Here is a 21,071-nt window from a genome sequence, read left to right on the forward strand (position 1 = left end):
TAAACGGTGCACCTGTAGCATTAATTGTTACATTTTCACACTTGATGCCTGACATAGCACGTGATCAATCTGAAAATCAGTCAAACAAGTGAATTTCTCAGGTGAGAGGGTGCTAACATGGCAGGAGACATTCACATGTGCTGTTTTAACACGGTAAATATATATCTAAGTCTAAAAATACTGGAATCAGCATATAGACTTCACAGGTAGGTCAGAGTTAGGAGAATAACGAAGCAAAACCCCAGTGTAGATGTACTCTGTTACAAATAAAAGTAATAATTAAGTGCAAGAGTACAACTTCATATCTGCTGGGCAGGTCGTAAATTTTCCATCAAGGAGCAATAAAGTTTTATCTTAATCCATAATATTAAGTGTTTGTTTTATAAGATATTGTGTTAAAAATATTACTTTGGTGAAAGTGAAGGTCACCCATACAAATAGTACTTCAATAAAAGTATCAAAGTATCTGATATTTAGTGTACTGAAGTATCAAAAGTATAAGAAAAAGTAAATTATATATATATTCACATGTATCTTTTTACTGTATACTGTTGGTCAATCGATTACTGGTATCTCAAATTTGACTTAACTTGAGTAAATGTACTTAGTTACATTCCATCACTGATAATTTTACATCACAATTTATTTACTGATTATATATATATTTTTTTATTAAACTAAGTCTGCAGAGTAACTAAAGTAATTAAATAAATAGTGTAGTGGAGTAAAAAGCTCAATGTTCGCCTCCAGTGGAGTAGAAGTATAAAGAAAAGTACAAGAACCACCAAATGTACTTACTTTACTTGAGTAAATGTATTTAGTTACATTCCATGACTGATAATATTACATAATAATAATTATAATGCTTTTCTAGATACTCAAACACACTTTAAGGAAACAACAAAACATAAAAGAACAATAATCCACGAGTAAAGGGAATTATCTTGTCATATGGAGATAAGTTACAATCACCACATCATCATTTGTTTATTAATTATATTTTGCATTATTTAAACTAAATCTGCAAAGTAACTGTAGTCAGATAAAGGAAGTGGAGTGGAGGTACAAAGTAGCAGAAAGAGGAAATACTCAAGTAAAGTCGACTACCTCAAAATTGAGTAGATGAACTTAAATGTACTCGAGTTAGTTACTTTCTACCATTGCTGTATATAATGTATATAATTTGTGTTTTAATCTATGTGAGGGTGTTCATGTTATTTTGTCCAACCCCATGCACATTTTACTCCTCCTGACTTTAATCCTAAACCACCACCAGGGGGCTATGTTATACTCTTTAAACTCATTCTTCAAACTCAAACATCCTCCACTGCTTCCACAAACAACATTATAACTTCAAATGTCTCTTTTTTATTTGTTTTTAATCTGTCGTGCTCTAAACTGATACTTTTCCTCCTTAACTTCCTCCTTACAGCAGTGAAAACATCTCATGTTCTCCTGGGAAGTGTAGTCAGCTTTCCAGAGGTTCAACCGAGCAGAGCAGGAATAAACTACATTACCCTGCATGCACCCTGCCTGCCAGCTGACCCACGCAGACAGCTCTTGCAGCTGCGGCTCCATGCGGTGCTGCTGAACACAGTTTTTATTTTCGGTTACAAGAAGTGTGTGTGAGTCTGCAGCAGCAGCAGCAGCAGCAGCAGCATGTCTGGATATCCCACTTTCCAGCATGGCAGGTCTCGTTTCGACCAGGTACTTTTATGTTTTAAAGTCTACAACAGGAAGTTTACTCCGTATGTGCAGCAGACAGCTGTTACATGTGACCTGTGGAAGCTCATATTTTCACATAAGACATGTAAAGTCTTAGTGGAGGTGATAGCTGCAGCTTATTAGAGATATATTGTCTCTGACTTGTTAACAGTTAACTTTCCAGTCACCATGTCAGTGTGTCAACATCAGTGTGTTTACAAGTGGTGTCATGTGACCTACTTTTGGAAGTAATCCAGTAGGGGAGGGGGGATTTTCTCAATACAGTTTATATTCAATATCACCAGGTTTGGAGACACATGGTCTTAACTGGGCAGGAGGAGCATTAAAAAAAGATGTAATCTGAAAAGTAACTGGTAACTAACTGCAGTGGCGTAAAACATTATGATAATGCCCAAGAGATTTCACAGATGCTTTTGACTTACAGTAATTTATACATACACTGATGGCGGTAGCTGCCATGCGAGGTGCCAACCAGCACATCAGGAGCAGTTTTGGGGTCCAGTATCTTGCCCGAGGACACTTCAACATGCAGACCAGGGGAACCGAACCAGCAACCCTCCGATAACAAGACGCTGGCTCTACCCCTGAGCAACAGCCTCCCGAGAGATGTAGTGGAGTAGAGATGTATTGTTGCATAAAGGGAAAAATACACAAGTAAAGCACCAACACCTTTGTCGACAAAACTGTTAGATGCTTGAATTTCAGATATTTATCATCACTATTACTTTGTGTAAGTGTATTACGTCTAAATATGAAGGTTTTGTGACCAAAAACGGAGTAAAAATATATTTCCAGTGGTGAGTTCGGGTCAAAAACAGGTCACAGATGCAACACCAGTGATGTAAGCCCTGAAGTGCAGGTGAGATGCGTCCCCCTCTCTTCCAGTGTCGGCTCACACCGGTCAAGTTGGACTGACGCTGATGAATAATTGAATCTAACAGATTTTTTTTTTTTAAAAACTATTCCCCTGCGCCGTGTTTTCACCAGACATCCATATGTTCAGGAAGTCACAAGGCGCAGCAGTGAGTCACATACCAGATTTTTCATCCAAATTAGCAGTTAGTGTAATTAAAGTGAAGTTAGGGAGGGATGGGTGGCTCTCAGGGCTGCGTGGTGTGTCGCCGCGTCTCCGAAATGATTCCTTCTGCTCGGTTATGAATAAATGATCGAAAAAAGGTATTTCTGGCACAGTCATTACAGAGAGTAATTGCGGATGGTGTGAGTGGATCCGGGTCCCTAAAAGATGCAGATAGGAAACAGTTTGTAAGGGGGTATTAATGAGGAGACTCCACCTGGCGTGTTGAAACAGCTGGCAGGCTGTAATATCGCTGTTTACTGGGTGACAGCTGGAGTCTTCTCTCTGCCTCTCTCTGCAAAAGAAACAGTCCACAATACAGATTTGACTGCCTGTATTTGATTTCTTCTTCTTCTTCTTCTTCTTCTCTTCTCAGAGCACGTTTTTGGGTCGGTTCAGGCACTTCCTGGATGTGATCGACCCCAGCACACTCTTTGTGACAGAGGTACACAAACATCATGAATTATTGCTGCCTTTGGTCTAAGGCTGGGCAGCGTGGCCTTAAAATAGCATTGCAGTCATTTTGAGGCCGCATGTGATAAACAGTCTAACTCTCGACATATTTAAATCTCCTCAAAAGTACCTCATAAAACATTAACACAATCAGACTTTTGATGAATTATGATCAGTTATGTGGATTTAATGACTGAGCAGGTGAAGACGAGGTAGAACAGTCTGATAAGTTTGGATAATGGCATCACTTTGCTGTAATGCAGCATTTAAAACCAGGAAAAGACAACAGTATATATAATATATAGCACATATAATCCCATAACACAACTAGAATGGCAGATTTAGATGTATTTCATCAAGATTCATGAATTATTCCCTGAGAAAATAAGGAAAGGTTTGAAATTTACTTATTTATTTAATTTTAAAGACAAATAAAGGGACAGGGGCGAAAGCATAATTATGTAAAGCAATATTTTTCCGAGTCTTGATCGGGTTCGATAAGAACTAAACTGAACCATCTTTTAATCTGTGTAGCTAAGACAGTTCCCAGTGACAGACGCTGTTAACCAAGATTTAATTATGTCTGATGATTATGATTTTTTATATTTAATTTAAAGTCTTTTGAGGTCAAAACAGCACGATAATGTCACATTAAACAGCTTTTAATAAAGAAGAAAGAAACGAAAGAGGAAAACATAAAAAGCTTTGAATTTGGTACCGTATCAGGTCGCAGAACCATTTCTCTCTAAACACCGGGCCGGTCCGCCCGCCCCAACACTTCATGACTCGGTCGTGTTGTGGTAATTCTGTTCATGGACTCATCAGAGCTCTGCTGCTCTGGGTAATGAAGCTGTTAGCGGGCTCTTTGGTGACAGTAATAGCGGCAGTAGCTCCTGGGATGTGATGAGGTGTGGACGTGTGGGGCAGCTGTGAGGGGAGGACACACACACACACACACACACACACACACACACACACACACACACACACACACCTTGCATCCTGCTGAGCCAGGCGTAGCCTCGACTTGCCCCTAATGATGAGAGTGGAACTGGGACGGCTGTGATTTTTGCGTACGATCACATGCGCACACAACGGCAAAAGTACACACCTGACTCCAGCTCAGAGAAAAAGGAACGCACACACACACACATGCATTGCACACACATGCACACACATGCACACACAGATGGCAGCTCATTAGAACAAATTGGAGCACATCGTTGTATTTTGCTCAGCATTAGACAATGATCACACCCCAGAAAGCTGCTCTCATTACCTTTTAGGAAACTCATTTGTCAACTGAAAAGCAGCATGAAAGTTTTAGTGAAACACAATTATCGCACATTGAGCCACATAGTGGAAGAGAAAAAAAACATCTCTAAGCTGACTAAGACTCCCCAGGGAAGAGTGTCCTGACCTAACTTTACACCTTTCTGACTGTTTTATCTGTTTTTTGTCCAATCAGGAACGTCTGCAGGAGAGCGTGGAGCTGCTGCACCGTTTCAAACAGGGAACTCTGCCTCCAGGAGTGACGGACGCACAGGTAAACTCAGCAAGTGACACTTTGTGGTGACAGAGAGAGGTGTTTTGCGTTGACGAGTGTCGTAAATTGTCCAACTCTTTGTTTTGTTCTCCGAGTGTTGTTTTTTGAGAAGCAACACCGTTCAGGGTGTGTTGATTGGTCCTCAGGAAGGGTGAAGGAAACAGGTGTTTGTGGAGTATTTCGAGCGAGGATGTAGCCCCGGAGATGGATGTAAAAATAGCCAAATATCTTCTTGATATACGTTTAAATGCTCCATTTTTTTGTTTTTACATTTTATGTATTTAACTGACAGAAAGGACAGAAGCAGAGCTGTTTAAAATTTCACTGTCCCTGTCTGATAAACCAATAAATAACAAAGCATCATGTTTCTACATTACTTACAGTTAAGGTGGTTACATGAGACGTTCTTCTGTATTTGTTGTTTGTCTTTACAGCTTTGGCAAGCTCAAAAAATAAAGCAGGTAAGATGTTCCTCTCTCTTTTCATCTCTCTCTCTTCACCACTCTCCGATCGCTATCTTCGCCATCTCTGGTCGTTGTGGCACGGTGTCACGAGTTGGCAAACAAGTCGGTTCTTCACACTACAGCTCGACACCTCACCTGTTGACACAGCAAACATCCGAGAGAGCGGACGAAACAGTAAAACGCAACATTTAACATTTAAGACAGTGAAGCAGGCAAATGAAAAGAAAAAAAACAAACTCGGGTGCTAATTAGCAGCTTCGGAAGACGTCTGACTGTCACTGAACTGCAGGTGCAGCCGGTCAAACCAACAGAGAACTATTAACAGGCTTTACTTTAAGTTTTATTTAGACGAGTCATAAACACCAGCTTTGTAAAAATCTAATTATTTTTTAATTAATTCTTTTAATTAATACATTATTTAATGAATTAGTTGTCAGTTCTGTGCTCTTTTTTAATAGTTTTTCTTAAATTGATCAACAGCATGTTCAAAATGCACATATAAACTCGACCCTCGCCCCTTTTTCTTTTTTCAAAATATGTTTTTACATTTGAAAAAAGTCACCAAATGTCAGTGTTTAGTTCATTCTCAACCCTGCTCTGAAACGGATCCTGGGAAATCACATTCGAGTCCTAAAAATGAATGTTTTCGATCTTTTGTTTAGAAGTTCATCTGCTTGCCTTTTCACTAATTAAGTAGTTTAGTGACAGTTTTGGTCACAGATTCTCTCTCCACCTCATTATACTTGTATTATGAGGGTAATTTATTTAGCAAAAAAAGAGAAAACACACAAAAAATGCAACTCTCTTTTGTAAAACGTCTGTAGATATCACATTAATGTTGTTGATAAATGAAAATCTGATATTGATATTATGACAGCCCTAGCTGCATCTCATGATAATTTTCATGAGCAATTAATCTGCTGATCATTTTCACGATTAATTGATTTATCTTTTAGTCAAAAACAGTCCAAAACACAAAAACTCCTCAATAATTGCCGTATGTGGCAAAGAAGAGCAGCGAATCCTCACATTTAAAAAGCTGGAACCAGCAAATGTCGGTCTGGGTTGTGTTGGACCATTTATTAAAGTATATAAACATGTCGCTGAATACAAAGAAGTGCAGGTGGGTTAAGATTGTTGTGTGTATAGTCGGAGAAATCTTACCAAGCAGAACTGGACTCTATAGGACTATAAGACTAAGACAAGGTATAAGCTTTAACCTCTTTATAGACATGACAGTGCCCTCATCCTTCACAAGTTCAAGATTGGCTTCATGAACACCAGGAGGGAGCGAGATTCCTTCCGTTCCTCTCCAATCAGCAGATCTCCTCTCCACTGAAGCAAAAGAGGAAAAGAGATTTCCATCAGTCTTATCTTACAGCAGAGAGGATGCCGCTCTGACAGAGCTCTGTCGTTTGTCTTTGGTGCGTACGTACGAGACGAGACGACAGTTTACACACAGCGACCAGCAACCGTTACAGTGTTTGTTGCTCCACTTCTGTCTGTCCTCTCAGTGTTTATCTGACGCCGTGTTTTTCACTTTGTTTAACGTGATATTCAATCGTTTCTAGTTACACTTCAAACTTCCCTTCCCGTTTTTACCCCCAGTGCGAAACTTTCCCTTGACCTGAACTAACTGAATCATTCAGCTCTCATTATCGTCTGATTCTCATCATTACGCTCTTATTACAGGCCATCGTCCACCCTGACACGGGGGAGAAGATCCTCATGCCCTTTCGGATGTCAGGTACAGTAGCTTGGTGTGGAAGCCTCGGGGGGAAGCGGGGATCTAGGGGGCTTGTTATGTGGTCCAACATGGAGGCGTCGTTCATCCTGGGAACTGTCACGGCTCAACGGGGCTCTTCAGGTTGTCTGGAAAAAGGTCACACTCAGCTGGGCGCTGATTAAAACCTCTCTCCCACGGTGATCGAGAAGTTCTCGAGGCCTCCGAAGAAGCAAACACAAGTAGTCTGGTCCAGTCTCAGAATGAAAGAGGGAGGAGAAAGAAAGAGACACCAGATATTTAATATATTCTGACCAACATTATGTATTTGAGGAACTTTAATTCTGGCAGCAAAATAACCTAAAATCAAACAATAATGAGTTAAAACAGCGATAATACTGACTGTCTTTAACAGGTTTTATCCCGTTTGGCACACCAGTGGTAAGATTTCAGTACTGCATCTACATACTCACCTATATCATATGGTTTTAAATTAAACTTGAACCTCTCGTATATTGTTAAAGCTTTGTTTTTTAATTGTTCTGATGAGGGTCGTTCTCTTTGTGCAGGTTGTTGGCCTCCTTCTCCCAAATCAGACGTTGGTATCAACCATCTTCTGGCAGGTAAATACCCATTTAGTTATTCATTTATAAAGACGACATGCATCAACATTTCATACAGCAAGTGTATCTGCAGATTTACTAACACATCTCTCCTTCTGCAGTGGTTAAACCAGAGTCACAACGCCTGTGTTAACTACTGCAACCGCAACGCCTCCAAGGTCAGTAAATCCACCCGGTCACCAGTTATAGTGTACGTTAACGGTAGTAAAGTATTTTCATGTGGTAATGTCTCTCGTTTTGCCACTTTAGCCGGCTCCAGCTTCCAAATTCGTGCAGGGATACCTCGGAGCGGTGACCAGCGCAGTCTCCATCGCTGTGAGTTGAACAAACCCTGTGACTCCGATGGCTTGAAGTCATCACACAGCGCTAGATGAGTCACTTAAACCGAGAATAAACCAAAAAACCACCACAGTGTTTGACTTTGGTATAGGTCACTACCTACAGTATATAAAAGTCTGTAAAACCTGCAGTCGTGATGTGTTTGCTTTGACTTGTTTGTTGAGTTGTGGTATAATCCAATACAAATATTGTTGATCTGGGCTTCCATGCATAGCTTAAAGGTTTAACTGTGGTTTGAGATGCTTTTCCGCCCTGACAGGATACATTTTTAAGCCAAAACACCAAATACTTTCAATTGTTTTGACAGAAAAATGGCCAAATTCGAAAGAAGGGGAATATCAGCATAAATTGTCACAATGCTCTTATCAGTTAAACCTTTCTTTTTACCTTTATGTCATCAAAGACCTCAAATGTCAAAAGGCTGTAATACACGTTCACACACCTGCCTGACACAGTGTGGACAACAGGGCTCAAACCGAGCCAATTACTGGTCCCACTGGGCGCTCATCCGGCTGCTGCCCTCAGGCTCGGTGACGGCAGCGAGCACAGAAAAAACTCGCGGGGTGCCTGGAGGGCGGAACGACGGGTAAGGAGGGGGGCAGGAGCTCTCCAATTAGACGTCCGCTCTGGTGACGACCCCCCGCCGGGCTGGGGGACAGCCGGAGGCCGAAGTGGCGGGGTGGTGTGTTATCTGAGAGCACGTAGCCTTTTGACTACAGCTTCCAGTGTGTTAAAATACAAGCCAGTATTTAGGAACGTGTGTCACTTTCCCCCCGATCATACAGTTTCTGGATGTCCGTGCTTTGAGGTTTCCAAAAACATATTTATTCAAGCATTAATTCAAAATAGTCATCAGTGGTTGATTGTCTGTGTCATGTGCACGTGGTTTTCCCTTCAGGTCGGGTTGAACGTGTTAATCCGTAAAGCCAGCCGCTTCAGCCCAACTACCAGGCTTTTGGTGCAGAGGTTCATCCCCTTCCCAGCAGTGGGTGAGTTCAGAAAGCTCAGAGGAGCAGGGATTAGGTCCAGGTCTTTACTAAAACGGCCTTTTAAACCAAATTAGTTTCAACAATTTAGTTTTGGTTTAGGATGAATAACTTCTCCAGACTTTAAATAAACCTCTGTGGAGGCAGATTTGAGTAGAAATTGAAGCCGTCTATTTTGTTTTTTCATTTACATTTTGGTTAATTAAAGATATGGAGATCATTTCACGAATGTTGATAAGGGGCCTTTTAACTCATGACCTCCTCGTTAAAACGGATTTCTAATGGAAAAACATATTTCATGTATCAGTCCTATTAATGATAAATGGACTTTTAATTGTTTAGGCAGCTGACTATCGATTAAAGAAATTGCTTAAAAGCATCCCTGGTCTCAAAATGTATAGTTAGTTTGCAAGTGTAACGACAGTTAGTATGTCAAATTTAGCCGTTAGAAATATTGCAAGTGTTTGGTTTGTCCGCTCTGGGCTACTGTACAAACATGGCGGACTCTGTGGAGGACAAACTCCCTCTGTAGGTATCAAAGACTCATTCTGAGGTAACGAAATCCCAGCGACTCTTTTTTTCAGGTGATACGCTGATGAAAACATACTTATGAATGCCAGAAGATCCTCCTTAATCCTACACACTGGACCTTTAAGATTTTATCATGTGGTGTTTGCTTGTTTGCATGCTAACAATAAGTGGAGTTAATTAGTGAATCATGCTCATGTTTAGCATGCTGTCTATGCAGTACTATGATATTGTACTACATCAACATGATGAGTATTTGGGTAATTGGTTTTTGAGGTATTTTATCATGAACTAGGGTCAAAAGTCAGGGTCAAGTTTAACCCTCTGGGGACCGATAATAATGATCCCAATAATGATCTCAGTTCATGCATCCGGTTTGTCCACACGTGGGCCGAGGTGTGATACGTGTTATTTAAAGAAAATGACACTGTTGACTGTTTCCTCGCTGCTTGTTCTATTTTCATGATGCACACAATTTAAAAAAATTAACAGCTAATATAAATCTCCACATACAGTATATATAAAGTCATTGTTATCCTCAGTGTCTGTCGATATGGCGTCTACCCTTTGGAGCCGCTCTGTGATCATTAGAAATCTCTGTGTGCGAGCCAAGCCACAGCTGAGCCGATTTGTGTCACTCAGTCCGTTTCCCTCTGCAGGGTCACAGACGTGTTGTGAGCTCTCTTTGTCAGACGTGTGTGGAGCCACAAAGCTGGTTTTCATGCCACTCTCCCACAAAACACACAGTCACACCCAGGGGTATAGACCCGTGTCCCAGAATGCCCCGGGCTGCTGGCTCATAATTAAATTGTTTGCCTGCTCCCCCCCCTCTCTCACCATGGCGGTTCTTTCAATTAAATCAACAGGTTTCTACAGCGCAGCCTTTGCCTGGTAATTGGCTGCTCGTTAGAACTCTGCTGCCGCAAACAAATTGGATAATTACCCCCAAAGTGGCGTCTATGTCAAGGCCTCATTTACCTGATTTCTGTTTGTTCATTGTGGTTGCTGTTGTTGTTTTGCTTGGCCCATATAAAAGGTAATTAAAATGTCTAATTGAAGCGGGCGAAAAGCAAAGTGCTGTTTGAATTTTCACCCGCTTGATTTTGTTTGCTTACTTAAGGCTAGATTTATTTGTAATAACCTAATCAAGCGGCGGCCTGTCATTCAATTAGATTGTGAAGACTTTAACTGGAGGGGGAAAGAACGCGCCGCCAGAAATGTACTGGATAATTAATTTGTTGTGTTTTGAAAATATTTGTCTCTATTTGTGATATTTAGGAAGTAATTACGTGGAAAAGTTCTGGGATGCATTTCCGCGAGTGTGCCACTAGTTATTAGATGACAATTAGAATGTACATGAATGTAATTATTTCAAATAATTGCACATTACAGCCAAATATTTCAGCATTTAGCCTCGCAGATTTATAATTAAGTTAATAAATGCATCAAAGTAATTATGAAATTGAATCTATAATTGCAGTTTTTTTTTGAAAATTTGATCCGTTTGCCGTAGTTTTTTGTTATTCCCTGCCACTATCTGTCCCTCTTGTTAATTGGTCTGGATAAAAAAAAAAAATATCCCTTGTAGGTAAAAAGATCTATTTGCTCAGTCAATTGAATTCCCCCTCACAAAGCGACCTGTCAGCCCTGCAGCTCTTGGCGCAGATAACTCTGAACGCTGTTGTCTTAAATTAAAAAGGCTCGCGGCGACACCACTAAACTCTCTAAAATGAGTTTTTCTTATTCCTATTAGAGTCAAGGAGAAAGGTCTGTCTACATTAACATACATTTGTGTTCATTTTGGCTCTCGTGAATAAATCACAGGGTAACAACACTGCTGTTTGTCGACCCATCTGTCACCTTGGTTACGGTGTCCGTCTCTGACACACACACACACGGAGGCACGGTGCTCCGTATTTGTTTATTATAGGCTATAAATGTCTTATAATCTAACAATAAATCTGTGTATGATGCTTATGTAATCTTATTAATTTCAATGAGCATCTTAAAGGGACTCATAAGGTCCTCATTAGCTATTTAACACATATTACAAGGACCTTAATATAGAGCTGTGACACAGCTGCAATAGCTGCGACGTAATCCTTCGGGGCAACTCCGACTGTCAGAGGTTGTTATTCTAAGTGTCTGACAACTGTATGGAGACACTTAAACAGAGAAAAACCTCTCTGTTAAATAATAAGATCCTTTTGTAACTAGAAACAGCAGACTATTGTTTGCTAATTACCACTAAACACATTAGTTGCGCAGGTATTTGCGGTAAAATTTTGACCTGAAGTGCGAAATTAGAAGAAGAGGGGTCACCAAAGTTATTAGAGTTCATCTTGAGGAGAGGACATGCATGTGGACAGCAAGTTAGAGACAGTTTGTCCTTCAGCAGAACATTTTGTCATGATCTTTGATAAGTATTAGATCAACACAGAAAAATGCTAAACTTGAAATCTCAAACCATTCTCTAGTAAAAGATTACCTGTGAGTCCCCTCCTGCCTGATCTTGAGCTCGGAGAGTGAACAAATAATTTGTTAAATAATAAATAAATAGTCAGACTCTTAAAGGTGAGACGCTTTAATTTTTAACAAAATCATTCTCACCTCTCTGCAGCGAGCGCAAACGTCTGCAACGTGGTGCTCATGAGACACTCGGAGCTGTCGGAGGGCATCAGCGTGCTCGACGACAACGGGAACGTGGTGGGAACATCCAAAGTGGCTGCCAGGCATGTATGTCACTCAGCTTGGAAAACCTTTTAACTGATGTGAATTCTTCAGGTGCAGTTTTGTTGCTTTATTGATCGATGCAGTGAATTCAATCTACTGCTTACTGTCAATAATGTGACATCTCTTTCTGGCAGGCACTTTTAGAGACAGCTCTGACCAGAGTGGTCCTTCCAATGCCGATTCTGGTGCTTCCCCCCATGATCATGGCTGTACTGGAAAAGTAAGAGACTATATATATGTATTTTATATTTGATGAACTGGTCAGTTTTCTCAAACTTTATAAGCTTGTTTTGCTTCCTCATAGAGACGATACATTTAGAAAATAAAGGTAAAAGTAGAAAAGACAGCTGACATTCGAACACACTGTATTGGCGACTTGTCTACCTCTGGCACTTCCCCGCATGTGTGTATAATTTTAACAGTATTGGAGCTATATCAGGCTTTGGCTACGCCGGCGCTGCTTCTACTTCACCAGACTTATGAAACAATAATCATTAAGATTCCTGTTATTCCTGATTCAGTGTCACTTTTTGAGGATATGGCCATCGCTGTGGAGTTTCACAATTAATCAATAACCAAAATTAGAGACACTCAGTTTAGACTGTGGCTAATAAACGATCAAGCTTTTCATCGCAGCACGGAGACACTTGTCTTCCTTAAAATGTGTATTTTCTGCAGAAGTTTCTGTCGGCGGTGCCCTTTTTCTTCGTCCGTTCAGCCTTTCTTCCTTCCAATTTCTTTTTGTGCCTGTTTCAGAAAGCGCTGTCTCTGCTGCTGCACACATTAAATACATCACTTAATGTGGGCAAAGGCGTCTTACCCTTTAAATGTTAAATCATCGTTGGAGAAGAGCATTTTCCTGATTAAAAATGTAAATGAACGCTGTGATGAAAGCCATGGAGGCTTTAGTGTTTGGCTATAATACAAGTTGGATTAATTCAGAAATGCACATGACCCCTGACTAAATGACACATCATAATGAATTAACGTCACAAAGATTAATATTTTTGAATGCACAGAGTCTCAGATGTCTTCATTTTCGGAGCTGCTCTCACAGTCAGTGACCCGTCTCCACCACAGAGATTCAGCGTTGTGTGATATGACTGTAATGATGTCTTAATGATGCAACGTGTTTATACGGACGTCCTGTGATCGATGGCCCCGGCTGCGCCTGCGGTGCGCCGAGGAATGCGGCCATCTTTGTAAATCCTTGACAGCACTTGTCCCGACCGCTCCGAGCAGGCGGGCTCAGACAGCGAGGCCCGGCTGCCCAGGTGTGTTTGGGATTCCTGGCAGCTTGAATGACTGAATGAGGGAGGGAGTGCCTTGTGAGAGCGAGCAGAGGGCTGCGAGGTGGACTGTGGGTTGCAGGTGAGGAGGGCTCAGCTATGCTCCATGTCAGCTCGCCTTCACTGGCTCTCAATGGAGCGAAAACAAGGGGACAGAGACGGGCTCCTGGGCGGCCCCTCGGTGATGGATGACACTGCTGAGAGTAGAGTCAGGTCCCTGACAGCAGGTTCTGTCCTGCATGTGCTTCAGCAGCTACGAGACGTAACAGACCTGTAAGTGTATTCAGGACGTGTTATTTATTGTTCTGCGTCTTGAGCTACATCTACCTGCACCGACAGCTTCGGTTTCGGATTTGGAGCCAAGTTCTTGCTGCGATGTAACAAAGGGCTGTGAAAGTGTATCTCAGAAACAGTATCCCTGTTTCAGTTAATGTTTCAAGCTCTAATATATATAATTATATATGTTGTTGAAGGCAAAAATGAATACTTAGTCATTATCTCCTAACCCCCATGCCAAGTTTCGTGCTCCTCAAAACATTTCTGGAGCCTCACAGGAAAACAGCGTAGCAGAACTCTTGAAATATAAACTGTTGAAAAAGACTGAATCTCAACATCAGCTACAGCATTTAAACAATAGCTTCTTCTTCTCCTTCTTCAGCTGCTGACAAAGAGACGCCTCCTGACTTTTATTGTATGTTCATAATCACCCCCACCTCCTTCATGAGGTGTTTGTTTAGTGCAATAATTAGAAACCTGCTTTACACTTTAATTATTCCCCCTCACATGCCTCCTGTACACACAGTACGCAGGCTCTGCAGGAATAGAAGCGAGCTGAACAAAAGGTGAAACAAATGGTCAGAAAGACTCATATTTGACGTTTTATTGCCATTGCATTTATTTGGTTTCTTCATACAAATATATACTCACATCAGGTGAACCCCAGGTGAAATATGTTTTCCATATATAGATCTAATATACTGACATTCTAGCTACTTTCCTTGATTGGTATCAATTATAATGTGTTATGACAATGTTTTCACCTTGTATGCACCTATTACGCTGACACGAAGCGTTCACACAGGCTTATGTTTGAAATTAGTGTCATCAGGTGACAATTAATAACCATCATTAATAAATGGTTAATTTATAGTTAAATAAACGTTGTTTTATAGTAAGTTAATATATGTTTTTTAAAGCATTTCATTGTTAACAGCGCAATAACTATTGACTAAAGTTTAATTAACGATAAACTGACCATTCATCAATGATGGTTATTGTAAAGAGTATATAATGTAATCTTTATATATTGAAATATATATTTAATGATGTACTTGCAATGTATTATTAAATCTGTGAAATGATATAATCTCTCTATATTGACAAATATACCAATTAATGCAGTTTATATACTGTAAAACATATTACCATATGTTTTCCAAATATATATCTACAAATATATGTAAGATATATTATTCTTACATATAAGAATAATATATCTTTATATATTATATATTATTACTACTATATAACACAGTTTCATAAAATTCAGAAATTTTGTTGTGTTTCGTGAAATTTCATGTTTTCTGACATGTCAGGACTTTTTAAATGTTGTGTTTTGTTTAATGTGTTTTTGGAAATGTTGTGTTTTGTGAAATGTTAATGTGTTTTGTTAAATGTTGTGTTTTGTCAAATATTGTGTTTTTTTAAATGTTTTGTTTTGTGAAGTGTTGTTTTTGTGAAATCTTGTTGTGTTTTATGAAGTGTTGTGTTTTGTAAAATGTCAATGCGTTTTGTAAAATGTCGTGTTTTGTAAAATGTCGTATTTTCTGAAATGTTGTCGTGTTTTGTTAAATGTTGTCTTGTTTTGCAAAATGTCGATGTGTTTTGTGAAATGATGTTATGTTTTGACATCAGGGCCACCGTATGATTATATATTTTTTGGTCAGGAAAATACATTGCCACAAGTAAATCCTACTGCTAATACTACCACTAGAAATTAAACGTCTTGTCAGAGTCATTCAGCGGCATAGAGGAGTATCTGACACAACACAAGTCAGCAGGGGTATTCTATTAATTGGTCGACAGGGAGGCTCAGTCACGGTGTCACAGGTTCATGTAAACAGTTAAACCTGGTAAGACCTCCACCAGAACGTGGCCACTAGCCAGTTTACTCAGTGCGAGCCAGTCCTGCATGAAATGGTGTCATTAATTTCAGAGTTTTTCAGCTGATTTGGAGGTTTTCAAACTTAAACGTGTGCCCAAACCTTCCTTCATCACTCACATCGCACATACCTCGCAACTTTTTCTCCCATTGACTTTCCTCTTTGTAATCCACTTCTAGGATGTGTGTATTATGTGTGTGTGTAGCCTAATTAAACCATGGCAGCCATATGTGTTAATGAGCTCCCTCATTAGGCAGTAGCTCTCCTCGTTAGGGGGAGAGGCGTCGCTGGTGGAGGAGAGCTGGAGCGGCTCTTTCTCAAGCTCCTGCTGAGTTCGCTGTCCCACACACTGAAGAGGGGATTATCCTACAGAGGGCAGCGCCGAGGGAGGAGGAACATGGGCTGAGACGAGAAAATATATTTGTGGAGATGGATCTTTAAAAAGTCTGTTTGGTTTGGAGAGAAAATACGGCTTTTACAATTAACGGCAACACAATTTTTAAGCAGGGATTATACATAAGGGTTATTTAAGTTGAGTTAGAACAACATTTGTAGGATTGAACTGTAAGCAGGAAGTTCATGGATTCGATTAATCATCTGGGCAGATATATCAGCTAATATTAATTTCAAGGTTGAGAGTTTTTGAAAAAAGACATGGGTCAATGAATTGTCAGCATGGAAACCTTGATCTGTGTCTCAAACTATGCCTATATTTGAGGGTATTGTGCCTGGAAAGTCATTGAAATACCTTGAATTTGATCTTTAAATTCAAGCTACAAGGTTCCCACACTACATGGTGTGTGAACAACCGATCATTGTTCATTTCTCAGTTTTTAAACGTCTCAACTTTTTCCTTTTGTCTTATGAAAAGTCTGATGAAAAGTTAATAAAAAAACATAAATGTCTATGTTATTTGTTTATACAGAACAAATTAAATCAAATCATATAAAAACATCCCGAGTGCCACCACCAATAAACCTGTGCAGTAACTGTGAAGTCAATAAAGTGACAGGTTTCTGTCTCGTCTGCGTCCCACCAGGCTTCCTCTCCTGCAGAGACATCGGCGGCTCGTCCTGCCCGTCCACAGTCTGGTTGTCCTCGCCGCCTTCGGACTGGCTCTGCCTCTCGCCATCAGTCTCTTCCCACAGATGTCACAGGTACGTCATCCTGAAATCAACTTGATATTAGGGTGCACATATTAAACATTGAGTAGTTGACCATATTCTACAACCACTAGGCCATTAACTAAGAGTTTTCCCTTAATAACCTCCTAGTTAATGCTCATTGATCATAAGTAACCAAGTGTAGGCCTTAAGTCTTTGTAACTCAGAATCTGTCACTAAGAATCACCAAGTAAAAGCTAGAAAATCATGATTAATGTTGTTTCATCGCAGCTGACCATGTCACAGCTATCATAGTTTTGCAACTCCTGTTGGTGTTTTTACTTGAACATCATAATTATTAACCTGGTTACGTTCAGAAAAACACGGTCTGGGTTGAAATATACCCTTTCCTGGTCTTTTTACTTCAGTCACAAAGCTGTGACATTACAAAAACTGGATCTGTCAGTCAGGATGATGGTCCAGAGACAACCCCAAACACACCGATATCGGATCGTGCACGGCCTGGTAGTTGTAAAATATGGTCATGCTTAATAATGACTTAATAAGAGTCATAATGTGCACTAATAAGCAACTAGTCAATGGTTAATATGTGTCCCCTAATATAAAGTGTTACCCCTCTCACCCTGACCGTATTAGATATCCTCCTCGCTCAGGTCTGCCATGACTCAGTCTCAGTGACTGATGTTGATGACCGCGGTCTTCTGACCTCTTTACCGTTCCCCATTGAGCTTCACAGAGGCTCTCCCTCCTAATGAGGCGTAGCCCTCTGAGACTTAACCTGTTCTGTTATGATCTGCCCGGAGCCACTACCGCCTTCATTCACTGATGCCATCCAGGCTAGCGGGCTGACATCTAACTTTAGCCTTATTACCTCCGTATGTGTCATTCTGCTCATTAATCAGCCCGATTTTTGTTTTTCACTCATATCTCTCTCTTTGTCTTCTCTCTGCCAAATGACTCGCTGACACAAGCCAACCGGCTCTGGCTTTAAAATGTTTAGGATTTAATTACCACTGGAAATAGCTCAGACAGCCATATGGCAAAAAACTTCAGACATATGTGCCGCCAACAGTCCTGTGAAAAAGACGCCTCCCGTTCTGCGGAGGGGCCTGTTTTTCTCTCACAAGTCCTTTTTACACTTTCGCAAGAATAGCAGATGAAAAAAAAAAACGAACTCCCCAAAAAGCAACTTGAATGCCCTGTTCCCCCGGACCCCCCGCCTACTCAATTTGTCCCACTTCCCCATTTCACACCTACCAAGACGTCTGATTAGGATTCTGCCTCCGACTCCAACAGCCATCTGTCTCTCGTTCAAATATTAGGAGATGCGAACCTCAAATTAGACTTTAATCTGCCAAATTGGCTCTTTTTGCACATTAGCAGTAAATACGGAACATTTAAAGCTTTTAAGAATTATTTAGTTACAAATGAAACTGCTTCTTATCTTTAAGTAGCGGCTCATGATAAAGATGCATGTACAGCGTAAAAACATACAGCATGTAAACATTGTTATATGTGCCAAGTGTTCACGTTTTTCCCTCCTGACCTTTTCGTTCCCACAGATCAGTGTGAACGAGCTGGAGCCGGAGATCGCCGCGGCCACAGACTGTAAGATTGTGACATACAATAAAGGCCTGTGAGTGATCCCCTGATGACATGACCTGCTGCTCGTCGCCGAAGCTGCCAGAGAGTGAATTATGGTAAATTTGGCCGTGTTATCCGGCGAGCAGTTAGCATATGTTTACAGAGGGAGAGGCAGTGAGAATACACAGTGTTTATGCCAAGACAATGGTTGTTAAATAAGCAATAACACATGATGATACACTGTGATATATGAAAATATACATGATGACACCTCGGGGGGGTTTATCGCTGTTGTAACATGGACTCTTACCAAGGATGTAACGCAAAATAACTGAGCCACGCAAACAGATTTATAGAAGAGTTCGCACACTCGATCAAGCTAACGTGCTTCTTCAGCAAAGGGAGTTCACAGCCTGGTTAGCAGAGACGTGCACACGTATTTCTAGAGGCTGTTGCTCTAACCGAAAGAAACATAACCCCCAGACCCTGCTGCCTACATCAGGGCTGTCCTGATATCAGATTTTCGCTGCACGATTATCGTGGCCAAACAGATTCATGATAACAATATTATCGCGATATCTAAAGAAATTTGAAAAATGAATGCTACCAATGAGATCTATCTTTAACTTTGTTAACTCTGTGTTTTGTCTCTTGATGAATGAAAAATGAATGACCCCTCAGAATAAAATGATATATATATATATATATATATGTATGTATATATAATAGTATATATAGGCCCCTAGCCTATATGTTATCTTAGCTTTTAGATTGGTTCATGTGAAGGTATAATATAAGGAAGTATTGCACAACTTCATTTTTATTAGAGATGCACAGATCAACTAGCCAGGGACCAAAAATGTCCGGTTTCAGGACGACAGGCCGAGCATCCCCCAACGAGACCGCCTGCCCGAACTGAAAAGTCAGTGTGAGAGTCCGGCCTTGTGCACGTCCTCGCTGTTTAGCCTGGCGAGCTGGTTTATAATCCAGCCTGGGCTCTTGTGTTTTTCTGTGTATCTCCATTTTCATTTTGCAATAAACCCTTAACTGAAGAATTTCAATAACCATGAGGAAAAATTAGTGGATAAAGATAGCAGCGGGACTACATGATGATGTATATGTAAAAACTTGTGACGTTTAGTGGCGTAAGATGGTAGAATTGCACCAGAAGGAAGGAAAAGCCTACCTTACCTACCTGAATACTCCCCTCCCTGCGGGAGATTGGGCATCATGTGATAATTTAGCAAACCAACACTTTACTATCTGTTGCATGATTAAAGATTAAATGATTAAAACTTAAACTTAAAATGATTTTAAGCTCATCTGTGAACTGTATTAAGCTTCAAAACACCTCAGAACTGTATCTCATTTAAGGTATATTCTTCTATCTGAACTGTGTTTTGCTTGTTTGTTTGTTATTTTTACCTCGAGGCAGGTAATAGTGAAATATCAACACTAATTTCCAATATTTGCCTTTACTTCCTGGTGATTTAAAGTTGTAACCACCTCTGTGTAATTGCATTCCCTTGTTATAAACTACATTTTATGTAAGTAAAGACTGTATATACACAAACGTCATAATCACAGTAAAATAAAGACATTTTGACAAATGGTCTTTTTTGTATGTATTTTCACTTGATTTATTTAAACTTTCTGTCCTCAGGTATTATCTCGTGTTACCATCTCTGTGATTAACATGTTTGCACGGTTGCCGGGGGAACCCAGCACGGTAGGCTGCGAGGAGGCGTAATTCGACAAGAAGCCACACGCCGGATCGGAGGAGGAAGCTGGAAGGTGGAAGCTGTTGCACACAACCCGAGTGAGACAACAAAAACAAAACCCCATTCAAAAAAAATATCAAACATTCAAAGAGATACATCAGTTTTTATTCTTTTTATTATTCAGGTTTAATTTGTTGATATTAGCATCACATTTGGCTGAATTTCACTCCAACGCTGAGAGTTTTACAGAAATGTCACCTCTAAATTTACCATATCGTGCACTGCAGATTAATTACTGGTGTCAGAATCTTATTTAAATATCTCTAATTAGGTCATTTAAGTAATTCCAGTCACAGTCCATAGTGATCAGACTGCAACTGTTTATTTAAAAAAAATCTATTCAGAACAAAATCTTCTTTTTTCAGTAATTAGCTTGTGATTTTGTGATTCGGCGAGCCTCCCGCTGCTTGACTGAAACTGATGCAATGTGGCAGCTGTGACTACGCCGCATGATTTATCACTCGACAACGCCATTTTAAAACCAACAATAAAACACGTTCAACTTGTACTGTAAGGTGAGAAAATAGACAGACAACAAGTAATCAAGCCCGTAATGACGAAAAACCGGTCGTCTCGTTTTTCCGACCAGTTTTTCCGACACCTTTGCAGCAGCAGCGGGGATCTGGAGACTTGTTCCCCCGGCCCGGCAGCGCTCCGCTCCGCTCCGGAGAGACTTCCTGCTCTCGTCCTGAACTCTCCTCTCTGCTGACTCAGGCGACAGGAGACACAGCGTTTAGGGAGACAGGCGTGATTTTTCCCCTTAAGTGTTTTTCTAACAGACAAATGAGAGGTGCGGCTCTCGTTAATCACGTTGACCTTCTGCCTGACCCGACATGTGATCGGCCTTAACCCTCAGAGAGCTTTTTAGTGTCAGAGTGAGCTTCTGTACTGGTACGTCGATTGTTTTTGGTGTGAGCTGCTGAAGGTTTGGAGATT

The 21,071-nt window shown here is 40.5% G+C and overlaps 1 protein-coding gene across 1 annotated transcript; it reads left to right on the plus strand.

Moving 5' to 3' along the window:
* Nucleotides 1-1,565: 1,565 nt before the first annotated feature.
* sfxn5a (sideroflexin 5a) lies at nt 1,566-18,980 on the plus strand. The gene is made up of 14 exons (XM_084381579.1): nt 1,566-1,707; nt 3,177-3,245; nt 4,722-4,799; nt 5,234-5,260; nt 6,956-7,010; nt 7,402-7,427; nt 7,556-7,609; nt 7,711-7,767; nt 7,859-7,924; nt 8,847-8,937; nt 12,083-12,198; nt 12,330-12,415; nt 16,686-16,803; nt 18,333-18,980. Exons 1-14 carry the CDS (start codon nt 1,660-1,662, stop codon nt 18,408-18,410), a joined length of 969 nt encoding a protein of 322 aa, XP_084237705.1. The 5' UTR covers nt 1,566-1,659; the 3' UTR covers nt 18,411-18,980.
* The last annotated feature ends 2,091 nt before the right edge of the window (nt 18,981-21,071 follow it).

Source organism: Pagrus pagrus (assembly GCF_965226575.1).
Source record: "Pagrus pagrus genome assembly, chromosome: 18".
NCBI lineage: Eukaryota > Metazoa > Chordata > Actinopteri > Spariformes > Sparidae > Pagrus > Pagrus pagrus.

What these genes read in the sequence shown, in the direction of transcription:
- sfxn5a (XM_084381579.1), top strand. Translation starts at nt 1,660, where the DNA reads ATGTCTGGATATCCCACTTTCCAGCATGGCAGGTCTCGTTTCGACCAG. An exon ending in CATGCCCTTTCGGATGTCAG is followed by an intron (nt 7,011 to 7,401) that starts GTACAGTAGCTT and finishes TGTCTTTAACAG; the next exon opens with GTTTTATCCCGTTTGGCACA. An exon ending in TCTTCCCACAGATGTCACAG is followed by an intron (nt 16,804 to 18,332) that starts GTACGTCATCCT and finishes TCGTTCCCACAG; the next exon opens with ATCAGTGTGAACGAGCTGGA.